The sequence below is a fragment of the Callionymus lyra genome, chromosome 19 (assembly GCF_982586985.1).
Source record: "Callionymus lyra chromosome 19, fCalLyr1.hap1.1, whole genome shotgun sequence".
NCBI lineage: Eukaryota > Metazoa > Chordata > Actinopteri > Syngnathiformes > Callionymidae > Callionymus > Callionymus lyra.
The window spans coordinates 18,886,029-18,909,895 of record NC_141836.1 but is presented as its reverse complement, the minus strand read 5'-3'; the positions used below and the strand labels follow the sequence as shown (position 1 = coordinate 18,909,895).

Here is a 23,867-nt window from a genome sequence, read left to right as displayed (position 1 = left end):
AATTACATTACTGTGCTCTTAGATTTCTACTTTTAATTAATATTGTTATAGTCATTGTATTAATGTTGTTGGGACACTTCTGAGCAGGAGTGTCAGGGTGAGAAAATACTCTCTGTGGCTTCTAAAAGCTTTAAATGCCTCATTTACTAGAGCCTTTAAAAATCCCACTTCCTCTGTTGGACACTTTAACCGTTTAAAAAAACAAACCGCAGTCTGGATCACTTAAAGTAAATACGTCAAACTCAAGAACCCTAAAATGTCATTTTATGTTGCCCGTCGGATGGTTAGCTCAAAATTAAAGTAGATTATTGTTCCACGTTGATGACCTATAAAGATGCCAGTGTTTAAAATAAGATCCTTATCTCAGAGAGAGAGATTATGGTAAAATGTATGTCTAAGGACTTTTTCTGCTGTTTTTAGAAGGAAAACTGCTTTAAACAGTTGAGGTTGCTACCTCATGCCTTTTCTATTATTTTGTCTGACACTGTAACAACATGACTACTTCCTCTTTTAAGTGTATTTTTTCATAAACACCCTGCATTCACAAACAACAAAAAATGATTATTTTGTAAATTGCTTATCTTAATTACCTTATAAAATGAAAGTAAAAAAATATGAAGAAAATCTTGCCAGAGCTGCAATTGCACCTGCTTTAGCTGTGGAATGTGGCCTAATGTGTCTGTAAAACAGGGAACTATGAGCTATATATTGTAGATAAAGTACAACTTTTAGTTTTGGTTTATGTTTGAGCCTTGAGGCCTGGGGCACATATCTGCGGAGATCATCTCCTGTGACCTAAAAGAGCTTTAAAAACAGAAGGTTGAATCAGAATACAATTCAATCACCGTTTTATTGCTATAAAATCAATGATGAATTGTAAAAAGTGTATGTAAAATAACCTGTTTAACATTTGGCAGCGAGAGTTACACTCGGTTTTAGGATCATAAACAACTTTTTTTATCTGTCCAAAAAAGAAAGAAGGAAAGCGGGTAAAATACCACTTTATTACCAGGTGAATTCAAGAACATTAACATTAAAGCCAACAAACAAATAGGTATTTAAAATACGGCCTCATGATCAAATGCACAAATAAAACTCCAATTAGTTGGAATAAAAAAAACAATATTAACCATTTCCATGTATTCACTCGAGAAGTTTAGGATCTGCACATCATTGAGAATATGCTGGTTACTAGTGCACACGTAATGCTGCTGTGTGTTGAGAAGTTATCCAACTGTCAACATGCTGAGCAAGTAAATCAATTCAAAAATTGTCAATAACTACAACAATAAAATAAAAAATAAAACCATGTCAAACAACATGAATACCAGGAGAATGTAACTTAAAACCTAAGGAGTCCGACTCACTAAATCTGAGAGTAGACTTTGGTGTGTGTGAGAGAGACACCGCATGAAAGGAAGAACACACAGATCACTCATGAGAAGTATCGTTCTTGCTATATACTACAGTAGAGTACAAGCTTACAAAGAGTGAAGTTGATTCAATATAAAGATGCCAAAAAACTACAACCATGAACATCCCTGAGAACAAGTTTGGTTCAGTAAATACTAAGCATACTGTGGTTAAATCTAAGCTCTCATATCTTTAGTTGGTAAAAAGAACAAAAGTATTTTTAAAGCCATCACAGTCAATTGAAGGATTTCCCCATCGTTGTAATTTGAGTTAAGTTCCAAGGAAATTTACTGATACATAGGTATATAAAACAGACAATTGAAATGTAATCTTGGCTTTATTGTTTGATTTGACCCTGATTTAAAACGCATTTAAGGAATAAAACAGTGATTTATCTGTGCATATTATGATCAACAGCAAGAAGGTTGAGTGCTTGCTCTTGCGGATCCTCTTCTTGAACGTTCTCTTCCTCAGTTCTCAGTGTCCTCGTCTTCCTCTTGCTTCTCCTCATCCTCGTTCTGAAGCTTCTCTTCCTGCTCACTGTCGTCAGATCCTGCAGGATGAAAAAACAGAAAAATAAATGGAAATGAATGTAAGAGCAGCAGCACTTCTGCTCCAACTAAACCGTTCTCACCATCAATCACGATTTCTCCGCTGTCCTCCTCGTTCTCGTCTACTACGTCTTCTTCTGGACTTTCATCTGAAAGAGGATATTTTTACTCACATCATCTTAAGGTCTGTATATATAGAATAAATAGATGGTATTATAATTACATTTTCACAGAATCGGTACAAAGCTTCATGGTGTATTTTTTGGCTATAAGCATATACAATATAAATTAGAAAAAGGTTTACTCTTAAATTGCAGTATTTGAGAATCCAAAAGACATTCAAAAGGACAACCTTTCTTTTTAGTCTTCCATAACTTAATGACTTTTCTTAAACAGAGCATAGTCTAACAAACGAACACCTACCACTCTGCAGACACTTGGGAGAATATCTCTTTTTATTTCACACGCCGTGATAAAACACACAGAGTAGAAACAATTGACAGACCTGCACTACGTCCCCTTTCTTCTTCCCCCTCTTCATCTTCTTCCTCCTCCTCCTCCTCTTCGTCATCATCATCATCCTCCACGTCGTCCTGACTGCGATCTTCTTCTGGCTTCTGCTCCTCCTCACCAGGATCTTCATCAGAGTCGGAGATCACCACGCAGTCGTCTCCACTGCCGTTGTTTGCGGTTCTAGCTCCACCAGCAGTGCTGCAGAAATGAGTGTAAAAACCATTACTTTTACTGGTGTTGAAAGAAAATATCCATTTCATTTGGGGTATTTTATATTGTGTATTTTTTTATATATTCAGAAAAAGGGTTTTATTCTGTCATAAAAGTAGTGTGATATTGTGACTACTGACAATTCTTTAAATGCTCCATTGGATTTTAAATAAAAACTTCCCCAATGTAAATGTATAAGCAACTAAAATATAGAACAGAGTTCACCATTTAGTAAAAAATAGATCTGCTATACCTGCCATTCTCCCTGGGTTCCCACTGAGGAGTGAGGTAGTATCTCAGAGGGTCTCTGTAGAGGTCGTCCTTCAGGATCTGTGAACCAAAAGACGAGTTAATAAACATCCTTCGGTCGAAGTCACACATGGAAAATCAATAAAACTTGATCATGAAATACATCTAGATCTACGTAGCAGTTTCTTTCATTTAAGGCCACCAGAGATGAGAGAGTTTGAGGATATCTACGATACATCTTCTCAGAGACATCCGGAGCATAATTAAAGGTAAAGATAAGCTACAGAAAATGCAAGCAATTCAATTATTCCAGGAATCAATACAATTTTAAGCCAAGATAAAATCTAGAAATGTAAATGAGGTCAGCAATACCTGCGCCACGTCGTCTTGACCCGGGTTGCTATGGTCACTGAACCAGCTGAAAAAGGTCTCGTAGACGCCGCGGGACAACTTCCTGGGTTCACTGTGGGCTGTTAAATTGTGTCCACGATGCCATAGGATAGGGTTGGAGAAGGACATGGCCGGACCTAGAACATAAAAATGATTTGGTAGTGATTTGCAAAAAAGAAAAAAAAAAAGGAATGATTGTGATGATTATTCTTTGCAGATGGAAATATAAAATGTACATCTTTGGCTCAATATAACATGAATTCCACATTTGGTAATAATACTGTAGAATGAATGTAAACATAGGTAATAATCATAATAATAACAGAATGCAAATCAAAAGGTTTGGTGGTGGAGTAGAGCGTACACAAAAAAGGGTTAAAACGGTACCTGGTCATTTTTCAACCTTCATAAAACTTTTTTTTTTGATGATGCATCGACTAACAGCTAGCAGAATGACACATCTACCATGGCATGAGTTGGTCTATGTCACTCTCACAGCCACTATAAAACTTTTAGTATCCACAGAAAACTATGAAAGTGCAGACTTCTTTACTGCACATGTCACATCCCCCTTTCTAGATCCTTGCTAGTGACAGAAGCTGCACTAAAGAAAGGTTTGGTCTGAAGAGACAAGAAAATGGGAAACTGCCCGGAAAAAAGCATGTTCACATATCAACATTGGCCTGACTTTCACTCGCTGGTGTGAGCTCAGAGAAGAGGAGGGATTACAAGTGATGTTTTTTTTTTATGCTGGACAAGCAAGTAGTTTCAAAGTTTTGTTGCTCAAGTCAAAAATGGTCATCAGATATTTGCGTGATAGCAATAAATAGCCTCCAGATAGATAACAACCAGACATGCAACAAACTCAAAAGTTCTATAAAATGAAACAACAATATGATGACTGAAGACCACATATATCAAGTTTAGCTTAAATGTTTAGGTTTATACTGTAAAAAGGTCTGTAATGCTGAATCTCTTGTATAAATGTCACAGTATTTTGTGACGATATTGTGATTGAGAAAGAAGACATTTATTGCTAGTGTTGAAAACACCAGATTTTTTTGTGTTATTGACAGTATAATAGATTCAGAGAAAAACAGGATTCTCGCTGCGTTTCTGCTGAGTTCACCGAGTGGTTACAAAAGAAGTCAAACAGCATTTCTTGCTATTCAAAAAAATCAGTCAAACAAAACTTGTGTGTAATGTGCATTTAGTTGTGACTTTCAAAGTCCTGAGTGTTGCCAAAATGGAAGGGATTGTCTTATTGTTAGACATGTGTATTATACATGTTTTTATTCCATTTAAATCATGTTTGTTATTGTCTTTTTTTATTTTCATGTTGTATTTCCATTCTTGTATTATATTTATTTAGTAAACATAGAACTTGCATTTTATTACATTGTGTATTCTGTCCTCACAACATGTGCCTGGTGGGAAGCTAGACAGTTAGCTTACAACTTTGTGCAAGAAGTTCTTCTTCAAAAAAGGACACAGAGTTTTAAGTTTTCTGGGCTTTTTCTGAAGACTGTGTTGACCAATACCTATTTTTGTTAAACTAAAAATATAAAGAAAAATCAAAGGAATGAGATTGCAGCAATGGTTACAGCAGATACCATTGTTAACTAAATGAAAACTAACAAGTGTACTTAAAGACTTGAAAACATGAACCGTCACTCCGACACGATATCCGGAAACTAAAACCAAGACTGCTTGCTCTGCTGAAATTTGAAAAACTGAAACTTTAAATGCTTTACAGACAGCACATTGTTGCGATGATTATATAGTAGGCATGTGTGCATTTGCCGCTTCCTGGATATCAGCAGTGGTCAATCAGTGTGTTTCACGTTTGATCGCACAATCTGAATAGCTGCTGGATTCACCGTTAAACTGCGTTCGCCTTGTTTACGTCACCACTATAAACCGACACTGATGACGTAGAACAGTTAAATATATATATCTATATAGATAGATCTATCCGCTAGGTTTCTATTATAGTCATGGAAACAAAGTTCTACATTAAGCTTCTGCATTTCAAACAGCAAGGTATATTTCACTTCCAACGCTTATTTCATGAATTGAATCTATTAATAATACACCGTAAATGGGCTTTATGTTTCCATTACTGGTTATGGCTTATGGTGTTTGTTCAATGTGGGCTTTTCATTTGCTTATTCTATGCATAGTTTAAGACCAATTTTTTTCAAGTTGAACAATAAGGGGCGACATAGCTCAGATGGTAGAGTGGTTGCCTGCAGTCCAAAAAAAAGGTTGCAGGTTCAATCCCAGCTCCAGACAAGCTTGTGTCGTTGTGTCCCTGAGCAAGACACTTCACCCTGATTGCTCCTGATGGTGAACTTGGCGCAAGTGTGCATGCCTACTCCCATCAGTATGTGTGAATGGTTGAATTTCCCCTCGTGGGACTAATAAGGGATTCTAAAATAAATAAATAAATAAATAAATAAATAAATAAATAAATAAATAAATAAATAATAATAATTAATTGATTAAAATCATTATCAGGAAAGTGATAGTTATATCAATGGCATCGTTTTTACAAGTGCATTATTGCAGTTAATAATTAATTAAGTCATATAAATCAAATATTCTTTAAAAGTTGAGACATACACTGTACCTATATGTAGTGCTTTAATGTCACTGGACTTCATGCTACCAAGAGAGAGGTTGAGAGATGCAGCAGCTAGAGGTAGCTAAAGGTTGGTTTTTAGTTTTCCTGAAAGAATGGTCATTGGATTTTTATCGGGGAGACATCAGTTTTCTCTGGGATGAAGTGTGCGAGTTTGAGGTGTTTGTGTTAACCATTGACAAAACATTTAAATAACCTTACTCTGTGTTGACACAAATGTGTTATTTCAGGATCTATGGAACATGTAATTTAATATGTGAATGATGAAAATCAAATCCATGTTTAAAATAAAACTGTACCATCTGCAGCATCTTTGATTGTTGTGGAGGAAGAGTGGTATGACTCTCCAGATGAGGAGGTGTGTTCACGAGAGTCACGTATCCATAAATGTACAATTACAATTTGAATGTGAGAAGGGTTTTAATTTTGATAATTGTACAGTAGACTACTACAACAACTCTGTGTAACCGCACTATTTCCAACACCATGCGGTCGGAGCACAGACTGTCAATAGCCTATTGTTCATCTTCTACTACAAAGGACGTCATTCCAGGGTAGTCTTTGCTCTACACAGTACCATCAGATGTGGTCTATGTTACTAATGCAGTTCTCAGAGGTTTGCCTACAGCACAGTGTCTCTAGGTCTCAGTTCACTTCTTCAGTTTTACAGGAGCACCAACAGCTGCCAGCAGTAGCGTGTGGAGTCTGATGAAATAAAAGACAGAATTGATGTTACAAATGTAAAAAAACATGTTCTATAATCATCATCATATTGAAATGTATTGTCAAGGACATACAGGAATGCATCATCTTTCTTTTTAGTAATCCATATTATCATAACCATAGAGGAAACAATATATTGTGAAGTATTCCAAAATAATATTACCTAAATTAAGAGACTTAAACTGTATACAAGTAAGGTAAGAAAACAAAGTTAAACATAACTTATTTTTAACATCTTCAAATGATATTGTTTATCCACAAATAAATGAAAATACCTTATTGCTAGTCGTCCGTCAAACATCCAGTCTGGAAGTCTGGAAACAGAAATGTAGTCCAACTGCAGGCGACCGGGAGATGACGGTCTTGCCACGCTACACGCTAGTTCTCATTGGAAATGTGGTCCACCGTCGCCATCAAAATCAATCAACTCCACGTACACTGAAAACGACTTAGCGTTTCTTGGAATTTACACATTTCACAGAAAATGTAGAAAAGGTCATGTCCTACCTCCGACTCCGAGGTGCAGTTCCTTCATGATGATGTTGTTTTGAAAGTACGGATTTCTCCTGAAGTGGAAGCGAATTCGAAACCCCAGCTTGCTGTTTTTAACAGGCTCAATCTGCAAGTTTCATTGAATTGTAATACTTAAAACTTAACATTTATATCTTACTGTTATATCACCTCAAGATCCATCATGTAACTGAGAGCATCCTCGTCAGTCTCATCAATGTGAGCAGAAAGATGGGGGTGGTTTAACAGCTAGTACAATTGTTAAGGTAAACACTTGTATTTACTTGTCACACACTCTAAAGGGATGGACATACTTCTTCAAAGGATACAGCCGTCACCCAGAAGCCGGGGATCGTCTTGGTTATGGTGCTGCGTTGATCCAAATGTGGTTGTTTCAGACGACCGATCTTCACCTCCAGCCGCTGGTGCAGTCGTGCACTTTTCTTCTCGAGAGCCTCGAGTTTGCTCTGCACTTGAGCCAGGACGGCCACGGACTGCCTCATTTCCGGTGCCATCTTCACGGACACGATGGCGCACTCGCCGTCATCGTTCTCGTCGTCGGACGGGAAAGACGAGCTCGACGTGGACAAAGATTCTTGTAAGGATTGATCCCCTTCATCGGGAACGTCATCCTCATCTTCTCCATCAGTGCTGTGTAAAGATGTGGAACTATCTGCCAGTGCCGCTTGTGTTTTAGATCCTCCTTTTGAGGACAGGGTGCCGGGACGCTGTTTCAGTTTACCACTCTGATGTTTCATCTTCTCAGATGCCCCAGCTTTCCCGTTTCCTCCAGTGAGGCTGGCGAGGGCTTCAGCTGCTGCGATTGCAGCCGAGTCAGATTGATGGAGGGGTGATGCTGATGTAAGATCGCGTCCTGGGGTCTCCTCAGCAGCAACAGCTTGTGTCAGTTCACGAGGAGACTGTGGCTTACCACTGTGGGAGGGATCTCCTACACCAGTGTTTGAGTTTTTGGCGGGTGTTGAGTTTTCTAGAGCGACCTTCTCACCAACAACATCTGCTACCATTTCATTACATGTTACTTTACTTTCTGCTTCATTGTTTCTACAGCCTTCCGATGAGATCTCCTTCGATGTGTCAGTGACCTTCGTGGACTTGTGGGGAACGGTTTCGATCTCATCCTTGTCCGACGACTGACAGCGTTTCCTCGATGCGGAGTCAGTGGACTGTTTGCAGTCCGTCCCTTCACTCATGCTAGCTGACAAGCAAAACAGCTAACGTGCGTGTCGAGCGAGAGCGCCGCTTAGAGGCCAAAAGAGCAGTTCCACGGATATTTAGGTTTGCTTTAATAACGGTGGTAAAAATATAACTGCGTAACGCACCCCAGGAACATCCCCAACAGGAAGCGACTCTCGTACAGCCGAGGCCCGAAACAATGCTAATGCTAGTTAGCTTACGTTACCCTATTCCCGCGTCTACACAGCGATGGCTGCACCACATCCATGCGTGTTAAGAGTCCGGAGAAAGTGTCCAAATGACGACGTTCTTGTTTCTAGAGTAGAGTATACGCCGGAGTTGTTCCATAAAATAGTTTATATTCGCATTATCCTTTAGCTAACTATCCTCGCGTCGACGTGATAGAAAAACAATCCTCTGATTGGCTGCTGACCCTCGCGCTTAAAAGTCTGGACCAATTGCGCTCGTTGGCTTGATCACATGGATTAGCGCGCAGGAGAAAGAGACCGATAGAGGGCAGTGTTCGTACGTGAGCGTGACGAGACCACATTAGGAAAATTAAACGTTTGAAACATGTGAAGATTCTCCATAGTTTATTATTAGTGTTTTCATATAGACGTGATGAGCCATATATATTCGGTGTTACTGTATTACCATTAAACACACATTCATATTATAAAGTAAAATACATATGACCTAGAAACATATTCGCCCTAATAAGATGCACTCTATATGAGACTCAGTGCATACATTTTTAGTTTTGTCTCAAAAAAGACCCCCCACCTCCCACACAATTTATATTTAATACTCTTCACTGGCTGCCAGTTTCTTTCAGGATCAATTTTAGAATTCTGGTTCTTACTTTCAGATCTATTCATGGTCAGTCTCTTCCTTACATCACTGATCTGATCCAGCCTTACACCCCAGCTCGGGCTCTGAGGTCTGTGGATCAGAATCTACAGATGGTTCCTGAATACACTACCGGACCAGAGGAGATACATCCTTACAGGCTGTTGCTCCTAAGCTTTGGAACGATCTTCCTCTCCCTCTGTGTTTGATGGATCTACTGACTCCTTCAAGAAACATCTTAAGACATTTTTATTTGTGCAGACTTTTCCTTGAATTTCTGGGACTCCTGTGTTTGTCTTATGTGTCTTGGTCTTTTATTTTTAATATTTTAACTGTGTATTGTTTTTGATTGTTAAAGTGCTTTGTGGCCATTACTTACTTACCTTTATTAATTACATGTTTATGGGTTTTTTTATGTTTTAGGCTTTTTACGTTTTTTGAGAAGAGTCTTTGCCCCTGAAGTGAATAATTGTTGACAACACTGGAAATAAACGTTTCTGATTCTGATGATGATTTTTCCTCGATGCCCCCTCAGAACCACCACTGTATAAATGATGGGCCCTCCTGGGGAAATTAAATGTCAATGGTTAAACTTATCACACCACCTTTTAATTACAACAATATATTGCAATTCAATTCAAATGCTTTATTTTAATGGATAAATTAAATGTATATGTTTCGTGTTTATTCGTGTCATTATCTAATTCTGTCGCCCCTGACTAGAAATGGAAAACTGAATCACGTCAACGTCCTTAACCTTAATATAACATTGTGGGCGTTTGTCCAGCCTGTACCAAAGAGAAAGGGGGGGGGGGGCGCTTCAGGACTATACCAACTTCACACGTAGATTTGGGGCATGGGTGCTGGTGGGTCACAGCTAAAATTAGACTCCTGGCATCACTGCGATGCAAAAATACATGTCAACCAGGGGATCACAAGGGCTGGCAGCGAAGGACGGACGGGTGACATTTAACGCCATAGGTTGGCATTGAGAGCCAGAGGGGGTGTCGCTCTGGATCCATTTGGGAGCCATTTCTGCGACTGTTGGACCCACACATGCGCGCTCACCTGCGGACGCCGTGCGCGCACCTCAGACATCATGTCGTTCCTAACTATCCCTGGTCAGGAGAACCTCTTCACCACCATCAAACCAGCCAAGGCATCCGATCCTGAGGAGGAGGATGAGGAGGATGAGGAGGATGAGGAGGAGAACGTGCGTCTGATCCCGAGATGCTCCCCGGTGCCCAGGAAGAGGGGGTCCTCCATCCACGACGAGACCGCCGAGTACATGCGCATCCACCGGGCGCTCTCTGCGGGGAAACGGGTGTCGTTCGCGGACACGACGGGGGGAGAGCTGGTGGACGTGAAGGAGTTCGTGGCGTTCGACTCAGACGATGAGAGCGAGAGATGGGACGAGGAGCAGGCGAAGTACCGCAGGCCAGACCTGGTCCCGACTTATAACGTGCACCCAGAGTTCATCTCGCCCTCCAGCAGCTCCCTGCTACAGGCTGTGCACACCAATAAAGTGGAGCTGGAGAAGCTTTCCACCGTGGATGGTGAGCCTCTGGCCTTCACTGGAACCGTGAGAGTGTTGAACATCTCCTTCAACAAAGCAGTTTACATCAGGTCCACCATGGACAGCTGGACCACATACTTCGACCACCCGGCCGAGTATGTCGACGGATCCTGTGATGGGGACACTGACCAATTCTCCTTCAAAATGTCTTTCGCGGCCCCTTTTACCACTCATGGCTCTCGGATAGAGTTTGTGATTCGCTATGAGACCTCAGATGGGGACTTCTGGGCCAATAACTCCTCCTTGAATTACACTGTGACCCTTCATCTGACCTACGAGGAAGATGCCAAACAATCAAATACACATGTGGAACAGATAAAGGGGATTTTGAGACCCCCAAAGGCCTACAGGTAACTTTTGAATACACCTTTTTTCGCAAACAGATGATCTGGACCAACAGATGTGCCACAAGCAAACTCCAAAAATCCAAAGGGATAGCTCACGCCATAAACCAGAGGTTGTCAAACTCAATCCAACAAGTGGCCATCTGGGTCAAACTAAATGCATACTTACCAAACTGTCTTTAACAGGAAGTCTCCTTCACCAAACTCCAGTTAAATACCTTTTACTTTGATGTCAGCTATAGTTGTTGGGTTCATATTTTCCTTTCCTTAGCTTGCTCAAACAGCTTTATATCTCATAATATCAACGTCATCATTCATTTAAATCTTAGATTTTTGAACTTTCTGGCAAGCAACATCACATTGTTGTTATATGTGGCAGTGAAATAAGTCAATAACAATATAAAGAAAATAAATACTGCAAAATAGAAAGGGAACAGACCTCTGCCAAGCTGCTCATTCACAAAGATACCGAGGACAAAACTTTTATAGCAATAGCATTATTTAAGGAAAATACTTTACTACTACTACAGTAACTAATATATGCTAAAAGAAGGTAAAACCACCTCACAATGTAATGTTTATGAAACACCTCTTTTACTGCTTGTCTGTTAAATTCCTTCTCAGGTTTTGTTGAGTCAAATTGACTTGATTTTTTAATGGCTTGGAGACAAGTTGTAAATGAAGTGACGACAAAAACAGACCTGGCTTCGTTTTGAGTTCCTGACTGAAGCCGCTGACGAGTGATGGAGCAGTAAGGAGGAGCAAGTGCACACAACACACCCCGGAGAATGCTAATCATCTAATGTTGTGGGGAGATGATCAAAATAGGCGAAGGTCTGGTGTCATTTTCCGTCCTGGCATTTCCCTCGCACTTACTTTGACCTTTAAAGTTCGAGCCAAGGAAGTAAGAAGAAAAGTGAATGGGAGGTGGGGTGCTCTGTAAAAGAGGGGTGTCAATCAGCTAAAGAAGCATTAACCAACCATAGGATCGGGATTGTTACAGTGCATTATGGGATTTGAAATGTGTGTTTAGACATTTTCCCCCTCACGTAAAACGTTTATTTTCAAATTTTTATTCATAAATTCACATTTAAAAAGACAAGAGATAATTTGTTTTAGGCTTGTCAATGACGAGCACTCCGCTCTATTTGTGTCAGTCACATGCTGCTCACATGTCTGACCTTTTTGTCTAAAACCTTTGAGCAGCATCAGGTCAAGTTACCACTCTTTTCAATAAGTGTTTCACAAACCATCCATGATGACGAGTGGTAAAAGAGTATAGCAGGGATGAGATCATTGAACCTCATCGATGCTGCAGATAATATCGATATCAGTCATATTTAAACAATTCAGATATAATTGCTAGACCAGACCAGGGGCCACACACGGCTCTCTGCTTGAAATTATCCTGCCATTAATTTAGCAAATTAAGAAAAATGTTCTGAAGTTTTGTATTCAAACCCAGAATATACTTTGTTATGAATTCAAAACTATTTTCTCAAATTTATTAAAACAAAATAAATATATATTTTTGTTTTACTTTACATTTTGTATTGAAAGGATACCAATAAGTTATTAGATCTTTGTGTCTTATCTAAAGAGCATTACAAATCTCTTCATTCAACTTTGTTTAATACTGTCCATTTTTTCGTTTCAAAAGGGTTGTTTTCGGCACATTTATTTGTTGATTTACACCAACAACTATACATAAACATCATATAAATAGTTAGATATTATATATTATATATTAGAACTACTGAACATATGTGATTTATTTGCAATGATGTTGTTAGTTCTGTTTCTTCTAGTAATTCTCTTGTCAATCATGTGTCAGCACTTTGAACAAATGTTGATGAGGATGGACAGAAATGACAATCCGAGTGTAAAAATAAGTGTTTGTGAGTATTTTTGATATATATATCAAGATAACTCATCTTTCTTCTTTCTTTTACTGCAGTGATGTGGATGATTTTGATTCAGAGGATGAAGAGGAAAAAGAAAAAGGTACAGGAGGAAGATCTTCTCACAATATCCTCACAATTTGTAGCTTTATAGCTTTTATTTTTCTCAACCTGTAAAATCGATTTAAATATAAATGTGACTCATTATTTTCATTACAAGATTGCTAATTATATTTTTTATTCTGTTTAGAACCTTCACCCAGACCTTTTGCTGAACGTCCAGCTGACATGGATTCAGAGATGGATGTGGAGGTAAGATTGTAGTTGCTCAGTATCTCAGTGAAATCTATTCAAGTCATCGCTGCTTAAACAACAACAAATGTGTATTAATTTACTGTAATTATGCATTTTATCGGCTGTCTGCTTTAAGAATAATGACTGAGCCAATGGTAGACTGTTTTATAGATGATCACATCTGACAGGTAAGTTGTGACGTGTGCAGAAAGATAAGAAACTCTTGAGTAAACTGACATCCATGGCTTGCTTGTTTATATTGTTCACAGCTCATTGAAGCTTCAGCAGCAACTTAGGTAACGTTCGGCTTCTCATCACTGGAGCACGACTCGCTCGGCGGTTCTGACTGTCCTGTCATGCATGCCTGTCATGTGACTGCACCACTCTTTGACCGTTTTACATGTGATGACGAACACTGACATGCAACTCAATTTATGTTTCATCTGTGACGTCGCCTTGTGGTTAATATGGAGTACTGCATGTTGGCTCATATATTTTTTAGATGTTATAAAACAGATGAAATATCCGTTCTAACAGTTTTCAACACATCTTTCAATGGAAGGAAGATAAGGTAAGAGTAAGGAACAACATGACCAAATAACGTAATCTTAACAAGTCCATTCCTGCCTGTTAAGAATTTATTTTTAACAAACTAATGAATGAAAATATACAATAGTTTCCACATCTTTCTCCTGGATATAACTACTGGGAATGGGAATGTCATGAGAGTGTCATTTTCATTTTCATGCCCAAATTCATATTAATTTCCTACATATTTCCGCCTATAGTCATCAATAATTTACATTTGTTCACGTGAATTAATGTGTTGCTTATTACTGATTTGAAGCTTCATTACTTCACTAATTATTTTTATGATTCATGATTTCAAGTGCTAGGAAAATACATGTAATAAAGGTGCTTTTTGCATAAATGTGTACAAATCTCGTACATCATTGCATTTTGTTTTATGTTGTCTTTGCACTTGCATTGCTTTATTGTATCCTTGTTACAGATTTTTTAGCCAAACCCTGTTTTGAAATAATGTATTTTCCTTCCTATTTGCCTCTTAATTGAATGAATGAATTGAATGAATAATCTAAAAGTGGGATAAAGAACCATTTTTAAACTGTATAAAAAAGTCCTCTCAAAGGTTTGCAATTGGGATTTGCTACTTTTGATTATGGCGCGTTACATTTATCGACTAAAGTCTGCCCAAGACCGACTTAAAAGCTTGAAAGCCAGAAAAGTTAGGAGAGTCCAGATGATTCTTCGATTAAATTTTTAACTAATTGAAAACAGATGAATACTCATATTTATTCCCTTAACTGTTGTGGTCACCACAACAACCATCCTCTCCAAGAGACCACATTGTATACTGTAGTGAGGGACCGTCAAAAAGGTAAAAAAAAAAAGTTTAAATGGTGAAAAACGTGAAACTTGAAAAAGTATCCTTAAATATTTTTCTATGACAAGGTCAATTTGAGGGAAATAAATATTTATATTATGTGACATAATGTTATATACATTTGATTTGAACCAAATTAAAATTTGGTTTTGAATTTTCTCTTAATGTATTTTGCAGAAAATAATGAAAGTACAGTTTTGAACATTCAGTGTATGTGACAGTTACACCAAACAGCAGAGGACGGGGGGAAAAGTAATAAATGCACGGATCAAGAGAATGTACCTTCATGTAAATACTGAGACGATCTGACATCTTTCTTCAGGTCGAGACGTGTTGAAAATATGAGCAGCTGTTGATTACAAACTGGCTTCAGCTGTACCTCAGTTAAAACAGGAAGTACAAAGAAAAAAATACGTACAGGAAGTGGTAATGAACTAGTGATGAATAAATTAAAAAGTAAAGTTGCAAGTAAGCTTGCAGAAATATTCTGATCACCTTTATTACACGTGATCTGAATTAAATGGAACCGAGTCTCAGGTTTGAAGGGCGTCTGTCCAAGCCTGTGTCGGTAAGACAACAGAAAAGCATTAATAGATGATTTTATTTTTGCAAATCTAATGTGCAGATCGCTACCCTTTCTGCTTCCTGTTGCAGCAGGTTGAAGAGATCCTGTCGCGTCCCATCGCTTTGACTGACCAGGAAACTCCACCTATCGATGGTGCGACGTCCGCATCAACGGAGGGACATTGTGAGACCCCTGAAAACAAGCTTGACTCTGCCCAGTCACTTGAACTTCCGAGTGAGTTCAACAGCCACACATCAGATTTGAATACATTCACAGCAGCTCCGACTAGCTCCTGTCTCAATGAAGGGAATTCACCTGAAGATGTCCAGGATGGAGAAGAGAAAGTCTGGGCTCCTGATGTTGCGTCAGTAGAGGTGGATGAACACGTAGACAGCATTGGTATCGTGTTTCCGACAAAAGATTTGATGCAGATATTTGAGGCGTCGGAAGAATCACCCCCAAACGATTATAATGACATCACACGCTTGTTTCCTGAAGTTGAGTCGATTGAAAACAGTCCCTCCGCGCCCCCTGATGAACCCCCTCCTCACACCTTGCTCCTGGACAATAGGCAAGAAGATGCGGCTGAAATTACCCGACACGCTATCGTCGAGAACCCACCAGAGTCTTACTTCAGCATTCATCTCCTGCCCTCCGTGTACATGCTGGGGGGAGTCATTTTCCTCACCACGGTGGTGCAAGAACCGAGCACGCTCTTCCTGACTGCACTACTTTTGGTTTTGCATCGTCTGTGATCCCTACTGCAGCTCTGTGCCTTCTTTTGTGTCCATCTGTGATGCTTGTTTTGTAAAACGTTACACGTCGAAAGGCAAGTGATTCCCACATGTCCCTTTGCTCAGCTGCATTTTCACCAGAAAAACATTCTAAATAATATTATATATAATAAATAATATTCCCAATAAAGGGCGATAGTTTAATCTGTACTTCTGGGCCTACGTTGTTGAAATGGTTAATGGCTTTTTCAGAATTCAATCCTAGGTTAAAGAGTTTTAAAAAGTACATTTATTCAGGTAAAGCCCAATTCGTTAAAACCATTTTTCACATTTTTACCAATATGTAGTAAGATTTTAAGATTCCCTGGTTTAAAACGATGGTTTCTAATACGTTACAATTATGATATAAATCTAGAGAACGAAGTGTATGTTGGAAGAGTTCATGAAAAGCTGAAGAATGAGTGACTATCTTGAGAATAGTGGGCATTATGAAAAATGTTATGATGAACTTTAACTGTCGAGTTAATGAAAAGTGGAACAAAGAAAATGAGCCTTAATATGAGTGGAAGCAACCATTTAATTTGATATGATTTCCTCTTATATATTTTAATATATAAAAGTGTTGAATCTCTTGGTGAAATAACCTGGAACAAAAGATCCACAGGGAACAGGGTTTCACAATAAAACCAGAAAGTGAGACAAAAAAAGCACAATGACAGGACATGGCAATGACAGCAGGATAACTAGTAAGTAAGGTAATAATAAGTTGGTATTTTGACTAACTACAAACTATGAGAACATCAATTAATTTTTTGTTTTGTTTTTCTTTTTTTTAATGCTGAAATATTGCCTTAAATGCTGGCGAGAAGATATCTACTTAGTGGGCTTAATTTTGTTTTGTTTTTGTTGTGAAATTTGAATTAGATACAATATTTCCACTGAGGAAAAATGCTCAAAGGGATTTCAATTAAATGCCGCTGAAAAGGATAAATATACCCTATTTGTTGACCCAACAATGTTTACACAAATTGCTACACACACACATACATAACGTGTTACAGTTCTAAAACGTTTAAATGTGTTTTTAATCTGCAAATGTTATGTTAAATATGTGTTGTTACTGAGCAGTGTTGTTTACACCAGTATAGGAGTACATTTGTCACATGATCATCTTTATAAAAGCACATCTAAACTAGAATCAGCACCTTTTCCTGTCAATGTGTCCGCATGGTGGAGTATTGTCTGGTGTTTTATGTGTATTTGAATTTATTTGTGTGAATTTGGTTTTGAATGATGCCTTAATGATTAATTGACAGACTGATGATATTGATGATGATGATGATGATGATGATGATGGTAGATGCTGCTGAAGGGACTAAACTGTGCACAAGTCTTCCGTTTCGCCCTGCTACCAAACCTAAATAGTATCTAAATAGTCTAATAGTCTAATGTTGGACGTTATTTTCTGCAGTGTGTTTCAAATAAATGTGGATATCACACTATATTTTGTCTTCAACAGGGTCTTCTTTCATTACTTCTGCATAGGAAGCTATGAGTCTATTATCATTCTAACCACAAGAGGGCGGTCCAGTAGACAACATGAATCAGAATCAGAAACTATTATTGCCAGTGTTGTAAACAAACCACAGGATTTTTTTTTTGTGTTGGCAGTACGGAATAAAATAATGAAGTAATATGATTTAAATAAAAAAGGTTTAATAAAATTAGATGAATTAGAGACATTGCCATAAAATGTCATATAATTAATGAATAATTAACAAAGAAAACATGAAATTTAATAAAATAATATTCATGATTTGGATACACGGGTAAAAAGAGTTTGTGAACCATGATGTTCTTGTCCTTATCGATCTCACTCTTCTGCCGGACGGGAGCAGTTGGACCAGGGTGTCCCGGGTGAGAGGGTTCAGCTATGATCCTGCCTGCTCGCCTTGACTTCCTGGCTTCTGCAGTAATGGAAGATGGCAGCCAATCACCTTCTGAGCAGAACAAATAAACCGCTGCAGTCTGTTCTTGTCTGTAACCTGTTGCAGCAGAGGATAGCAAAACTGTTGGACAAGTAGTACATCCTCTTCTTGGCCTTTTTAATGATGAGTCCGATGTTCATCTTGCACTTCAGATCTCCAGTGAAGATGGTACCCAGCTGACGTATAAAGTCTAGAATGTCAACCGTGGAGCTGCTGAGGATGAGCGGTTCGGGGGGTGGCTGGAACTCTTCGAAAGTCTATGACCATCTCCACTGTCCTGAGCGCTGAGCTGCAGGTTGTTTTCCCTGCACCAGGTCACCAGTGGATGTAGATGGAAACAGACATGGAATGTTCTATTTTATTGCAGGATTGTGGATCATTTAAAGTGTCAAATGACATTCCAAGCATCTAATGGTATAAACAAACTTGAGACCATTGATGAAACAAGCTGGCAAAATCGTTTTTTTTTGCATCCTGCTTTTGAGTGGATGTTTGGTAGGTTACCGCTGTCAGCTGTCAAGTATTTAGGAAATAATCAGATAGATAGATAGATAGATAGATAGATAGATAGATAGATAGATAGATAGATAGATAGATAGATAGATAGATAGATAGATAGATAGATAGATAGACAGACAGACAGACAGACAGACAGACAGACAGACAGACAGACAGACAGACAGACAGACAGACAGACAGATAGACAGATAGATAGATAGATAGATAGATAGATAGATAGATAGATAGATAGATAGATAGATAGATAGATAGATAGATAGATAGATAGATAGATAGATAGATAGATAGATAGTTGGATAGATAGATAGATAGATAGATAGATAGATAGATAGATAGTTAGATATATATATATATATATATATATATATAGAGAGAGAGAGATAGCTAGACAGATAGATAGATAGATAGATAGATAGATAGATAGATAGATAGATAGATAGATAGATAGATAGATAGATAGATAGATAGATAGATAGATAGATAGATAGATAGATAGATAGATAGATAGATAGATAGATAGATAGATAGATAGATAGATAGATAGATAGATAGATAGATAGATAGATAGATAGATAGACAGACAGACAGACAGACAGACAGACAGACAGACAGACAGACAGTCAGACAGACAGGGAGACAGACAGACAGACAGAAAACACAAAAAGAAGGCACCAGTGGGAAAATGACAAATGTTTTTTTATCCTCGAGTCAAAATGTGACTGGCAAAGTACACTTATGTTGCCTATGCCAAGAGCTGGCCCTGCTGCTGATATTCCAAACAGCAAAGAGAAAATGACAAATCTGTCGGTATGGTGAGAAATGTTATGCAGGTAGTATTGTGGTATAAAAGGGCTTGGTTAAGCGAGTGAACAGCAAAAGGTAGAGCAGTTAAATGAGGGCCAAAGTCCATGTCCTCTCTGCTGCATCGCTCAGCCTCACGGCCTCTCTCTCTCCAGCGCTCGCCCCTCCGGAAAAAGCCGAAGTGCTCCGTCAACGCACGAGTCGCATCCTCGCGAGCAGCCATAATTGGGATTATTCAGGAATAATTCGCCCATTCCTGCCGTTTTCATGTTTTCATTTTGTTTGCTCACAGCCGATTTGATGGATCGTGATGTGAGTCGACTGCGTGGGCGATGAAGTGAGTCTCCGGCTGTCGTCTGTGGATTTGTCATCGGAGAAAAACATGTATTTATTCCACCATGGAGGCATTTTTGTGTGGACAAATTGAGATGTAGCCCACCTTCGCAGGGGATCGAGACAAAGACTGCATCCTAGCTGTCCTCGGGCTCGCGTGGTTCTGACAGAAGAATGAGAAAAGACAAGTGTTGGACTCAATGTTCCGACGATAAACAAGACGATCTATTTGCGTGATCTATTCTTTTTTTTTGTCTCACTGCCGTCGGTGAATTATTAGCTTTTGGGAAATCTGACATCATTTGGATAAACGGACACGCGAAATATATTTTTTCCTCTCGCTCGTCTGGGATTCTGTCTTCGACGTGATGCAACATATTCGGAGCAAATGATCGGATCCACGAAGCTGTGAAAAAAGGGAGGCAGAGGGTTTTTTTTTTTTGGTTTTTTTTGTAATGTGGCAGAGCCTCCATCCCGGTGTATGATCCGCTTTATTACATTGGCGATGAATCTGTGCATAACAGGTGTCGTTTGAGCACCACAGAGCATGGGGCGTTATTATGTGTTTTCATCACAAGTCAGGCTCCAGTGAAACGAACGAGGGACCTTTTTTCCTGGCTTGTTTTCGCCAAGGAGATCTAGAAAATGAGGGGATGAAAGGTAAGATCATTTTTTTCTATGTCAGCCCAAGCTTGACACCTGTTCGTCTGTGTTTTTTTCCCCCCCTTCTCTTCAGCTGTAGGTTTCAGGGCCTAGCAGACACAGCAGCCTCCTGGTCAGGTGTTTGTCATGGATGCAGAGGCTGCTGCTGCTCCTGCTGTCAAACATATATAGTCCACTCTTTTTTGCTGCAACCGCACTCATTGTAGGCCCACCAGGATTGTTAAATGAGCTGGTACAACAACAAAAAAAACATATTCAGTATCGTGTTATAGATCATGATATACTGGAGGAAACATTGACTCTGTATGTGTGCGTCTGAGGGATGTAGAAACCATTCATCACGCAGTGTTCATCACCAGCGGGGCCCGAGATGCATCAAATGTTTTTTCTGCTCGTTTTACAACGTCTCCGTCGGTTAGACATGCCCGTGTCGGTTCTGCCGTGTCTGCTCCATCCCCCTGTAGACCCCCATTGCATTCACCCAAACACCCACACTTGCACAAAGTATGTGAGCCGTTGTATCTTAGCAACGGGCAAGGTAATTACTGAGAGAGCCAAGGAGCTGGCATTGCTGGAGAAGCTGCTGCTCTGATTCCAGCCTTAAAGGAGCTGGAAGGCTGTGATGCCCGATCCGTTGCTGTACCAAATCAGTTTTTTCAGGGATTCCAGAATAGATTTTCCCATTGTGTTAAAATGGTGTCTCTGTTCGCAGGCGGGTCTTTCACGTGGAAAAGATCCTCGCCGTCTCTGCATGTAAAGACCGGAGAGTCGTGGGAGCTGTGGGAGGATCACTTAAACTCCGTTTAAGGCGGGCCCTCACGAGGACGGCGGATAGAATGGCGAACCAGAGCTTTGCCATCGACGGTCCGGGGAGTCTACTGGCGGTGCTGGCGTCACAGAGCGGACTGGGGCGAGGGGGCAGCAGCAGCAGCAGCAGCGACCACACTGGAGGGATCTCCGCAACAGATGTGTCCGCCTACTTCAAGCTGGTCTTTTTGGGTCTGATCATTTGCATCAGCCTGGTGGGCAACCTACTGGTCTCGATGCTGGTCTTACGGGACAGGACACTTCACAAAGCCCCCTACTTCTTTCTCCTGGATCTGTGCCTGGCCGACGCAGTCCGCGCCGCGGCCTGCTTCCCCTTCGTGCTGGTCTCGGTCCACAACGGCTCGGCCTGGACTTACAGTGCCTTGAGTTGCAAAGTGGTGGCGTTCATGGCCGTGCTCTTCTGCTTTCACGCTGCCTTCATGCTCTTCTGCGTGGCCGTCACCCGCTACCTTGCCATCGCTCACCACCGATTCTATGCCAAGCGCATGACCATCTGGACCTGTGCCGCCATCATATGCATGGTGTGGACTCTCGCCGTCGCCATGGCCTTCCCACCCGTCTTCGACGTGGGGACGTACAAGTTCATCCGCGATGAGGACCAGTGCATTTTTGAACACCGCTACCTGAAGACCAACGACACGCTGGGTTTCATGCTCATGCTGGCCGTGGTGGTCCTGGCCACCCACGGCTTCTACGCCAAGCTGCTGCTCTTCGAGTACCGGCATCGCAAGATGAAACCGGTTCAGCTGGTGCCGGCCATCAGCCAAAACTGGACCTTTCACGGTCCTGGGGCCACGGGTCAAGCGGCGGCCAATTGGATAGCCGGATTTGGTCGCGGTCCGATGCCACCTACTCTGCTGGGCATCAGGCAGAATCTACACAATCAGCACCGGCGGCTGCTGGGGATGGAGGAGGTCCAGTCCGAGAGGCGGCTGGGCAGGATGTTCTACACCATCACCCTGCTCTTCCTGGTCCTCTGGGCCCCTTACATCGTGGCCTGCTTCTGGAGAGTGTTTGTCAAGTCTTGCATCATCCCCCATCGCTACCTGTCAATCACGGTGTGGATGAGCTTCGCCCAGGCCGGGGTCAACCCCATTTTCTGTCTCCTGCTCAACGAGGATCTGAGAAAGGTGCTGAGGGCTTACCTACCCACCTACTGGAGGACTAAACAACACCTTCCCCAGGATGAGGCCTACTGCATCATGTGATCACAAGAGAATGTTCTCGAGGGTAAGATTAGAAGTAATGCACCTTTGGTTGAAAAGTGAGTGTCTCTTGTTGTTTTGCACAACACATTTTTGCCAACAGAACGGATCGGTTACAATTGAAAGAATGTTAGCTCGAAGTTCACTGTAAAGGTTCTGATGACGTACTGTATGATTATTGACAGATCCAAAACAATCACCAGGTAAGTGTGACAGATGCCATGTTAAAATATTGTTGCCTTACTTCAGAGGGACGCGCCCTACAGATTCTAATTGAGAAATATTAGATCAGAGATGAGGAACAAAAACAAAGACACTCGGAGGGTGCGATTCCTTAAAGATGCATGTGAGAAGAAGTGTGTGTCGGAGAGCTACCGCCTCTGAGTCACTTCACGGTATTCAATGGGGTGACAGATTCAATGACCACCTTGGACTCCTTTTTTCGCGTTACTTAAAGGAGAGAATCAAAATGGACTTTTTTCGTTTCTCATTTAATTAGCTGTTGTGAACCCAAAAGTCTCCAAAATGTTATTCATATTTTGGTTTCCTTGGACTCGGCTTTGGGCGTCTCTTTGTGTAATTAAAAAAAATGCCTGTTTTACCTTTATTTCTAAGCGGTGTATGTTAAGCAGATGACACTATTTTGAAATATGACTTAATTTCATATTGTACAGACTGTATAGGAATGTCTGTTCTGCTTGTGTGTTTTTATATAACATCTGTGTGTATGTGTGTGTGTAACATTTAGAAGAAAGTCCAGGAAAGAAAATGATAGACAGGAAAGGATGAAAAACGAGGTTGATTGAAAATGGATTTACAGTTTCATCCTGTGGTCTCAAGATCAAAAGAAAATCGAGTCATCAATCAAATGGATCCTTTAAACGGGCCTCCTCGATTGAAACTCAATTTTTTAAATATGAATGTACTACGTGAAGCAGCACTGTGTGCCAGTAACCTCCTGGATCCACCTTGTAAGTTTGATTTATTATTATTTATTATTGCATTTATCTAATGTCTATTAAGATCATACTTCGGAATTTTAATCTTTTCACAGCATTTGTATTTAAATTTATTTATTAAAGAATGTAAATACAGATGGAAGGAACTAGGAATACATTTAAACAAGGAAAATTCATTGATTTAAAGATTTCATTGTCAATTAATTAATAGCAGGTTTTGAATTTCAAACAAAACCAAGATATCAACAAGTGGTTGAAATTTCCAAACGTCAGGGAATTATCCATGAATTATGTAAGTAATTCTTCACTCAACCAAGCTAAGCTAGGACAGAGAAAAGTTTAAATGAAATTAAATATTCTATTGACTGAAACTATTGTAATTGGTCGAGCTAGCAAGAAACGGCAAAAGATGGAAACAAAATTTAGCAGCAGATAACACAAGTAGCAAATGCTTTGTCATTTCAATAACGCATTTTAGTCTCTATAAGTCATCAATTTATATAGTA

At 40.0% G+C, this 23,867-nt stretch overlaps 3 protein-coding genes across 4 annotated transcripts; 2 read left to right on the top strand and 1 right to left on the bottom strand.

Moving 5' to 3' along the window:
- Positions 1 to 985: 985 nt before the first annotated feature.
- On the bottom strand, positions 986 to 8,802 carry tspy (testis specific protein Y-linked). The gene is made up of 8 exons (XM_087781856.1): positions 7,533 to 8,802; positions 7,375 to 7,452; positions 7,201 to 7,312; positions 3,309 to 3,463; positions 2,941 to 3,017; positions 2,470 to 2,675; positions 2,048 to 2,113; positions 986 to 1,966 (listed from the first exon to the last, which is right to left on the bottom strand). The coding sequence occupies exons 1-8, from the start codon at positions 8,412 to 8,414 to the stop codon at positions 1,884 to 1,886; spliced, it is 1,659 nt and encodes a 552-aa protein (XP_087637982.1). The 5' UTR covers positions 8,415 to 8,802; the 3' UTR covers positions 986 to 1,883.
- Positions 8,803 to 10,140: 1,338 nt separating this feature from the next.
- Positions 10,141 to 17,511, top strand: LOC148059835 (uncharacterized). 2 transcript variants are annotated; one of them, XM_087782077.1, is made up of 4 exons: positions 10,141 to 11,172; positions 13,124 to 13,170; positions 13,318 to 13,379; positions 15,424 to 17,511. In XM_087782077.1, the coding sequence occupies exons 1-4, from the start codon at positions 10,346 to 10,348 to the stop codon at positions 16,084 to 16,086; spliced, it is 1,599 nt and encodes a 532-aa protein (XP_087638203.1). In that variant the 5' UTR covers positions 10,141 to 10,345; the 3' UTR covers positions 16,087 to 17,511. The 2 variants fall into 2 exon arrangements, with proteins under 2 accessions (XP_087638203.1, XP_087638202.1); XM_087782076.1 differs by having other exon boundaries at positions 15,421 to 17,511.
- A 1,985-nt stretch (positions 17,512 to 19,496) lies between these two features.
- Positions 19,497 to 23,009, top strand: LOC148059834 (putative G protein-coupled receptor 173). Its single transcript, XM_087781950.1, has 2 exons — positions 19,497 to 20,366; positions 21,082 to 23,009. Exon 2 carries the CDS (start codon positions 21,206 to 21,208, stop codon positions 22,403 to 22,405), a length of 1,200 nt encoding a protein of 399 aa, XP_087638076.1. The 5' UTR covers positions 19,497 to 20,366; positions 21,082 to 21,205; the 3' UTR covers positions 22,406 to 23,009.
- Positions 23,010 to 23,867: the final 858 nt, after the last annotated feature.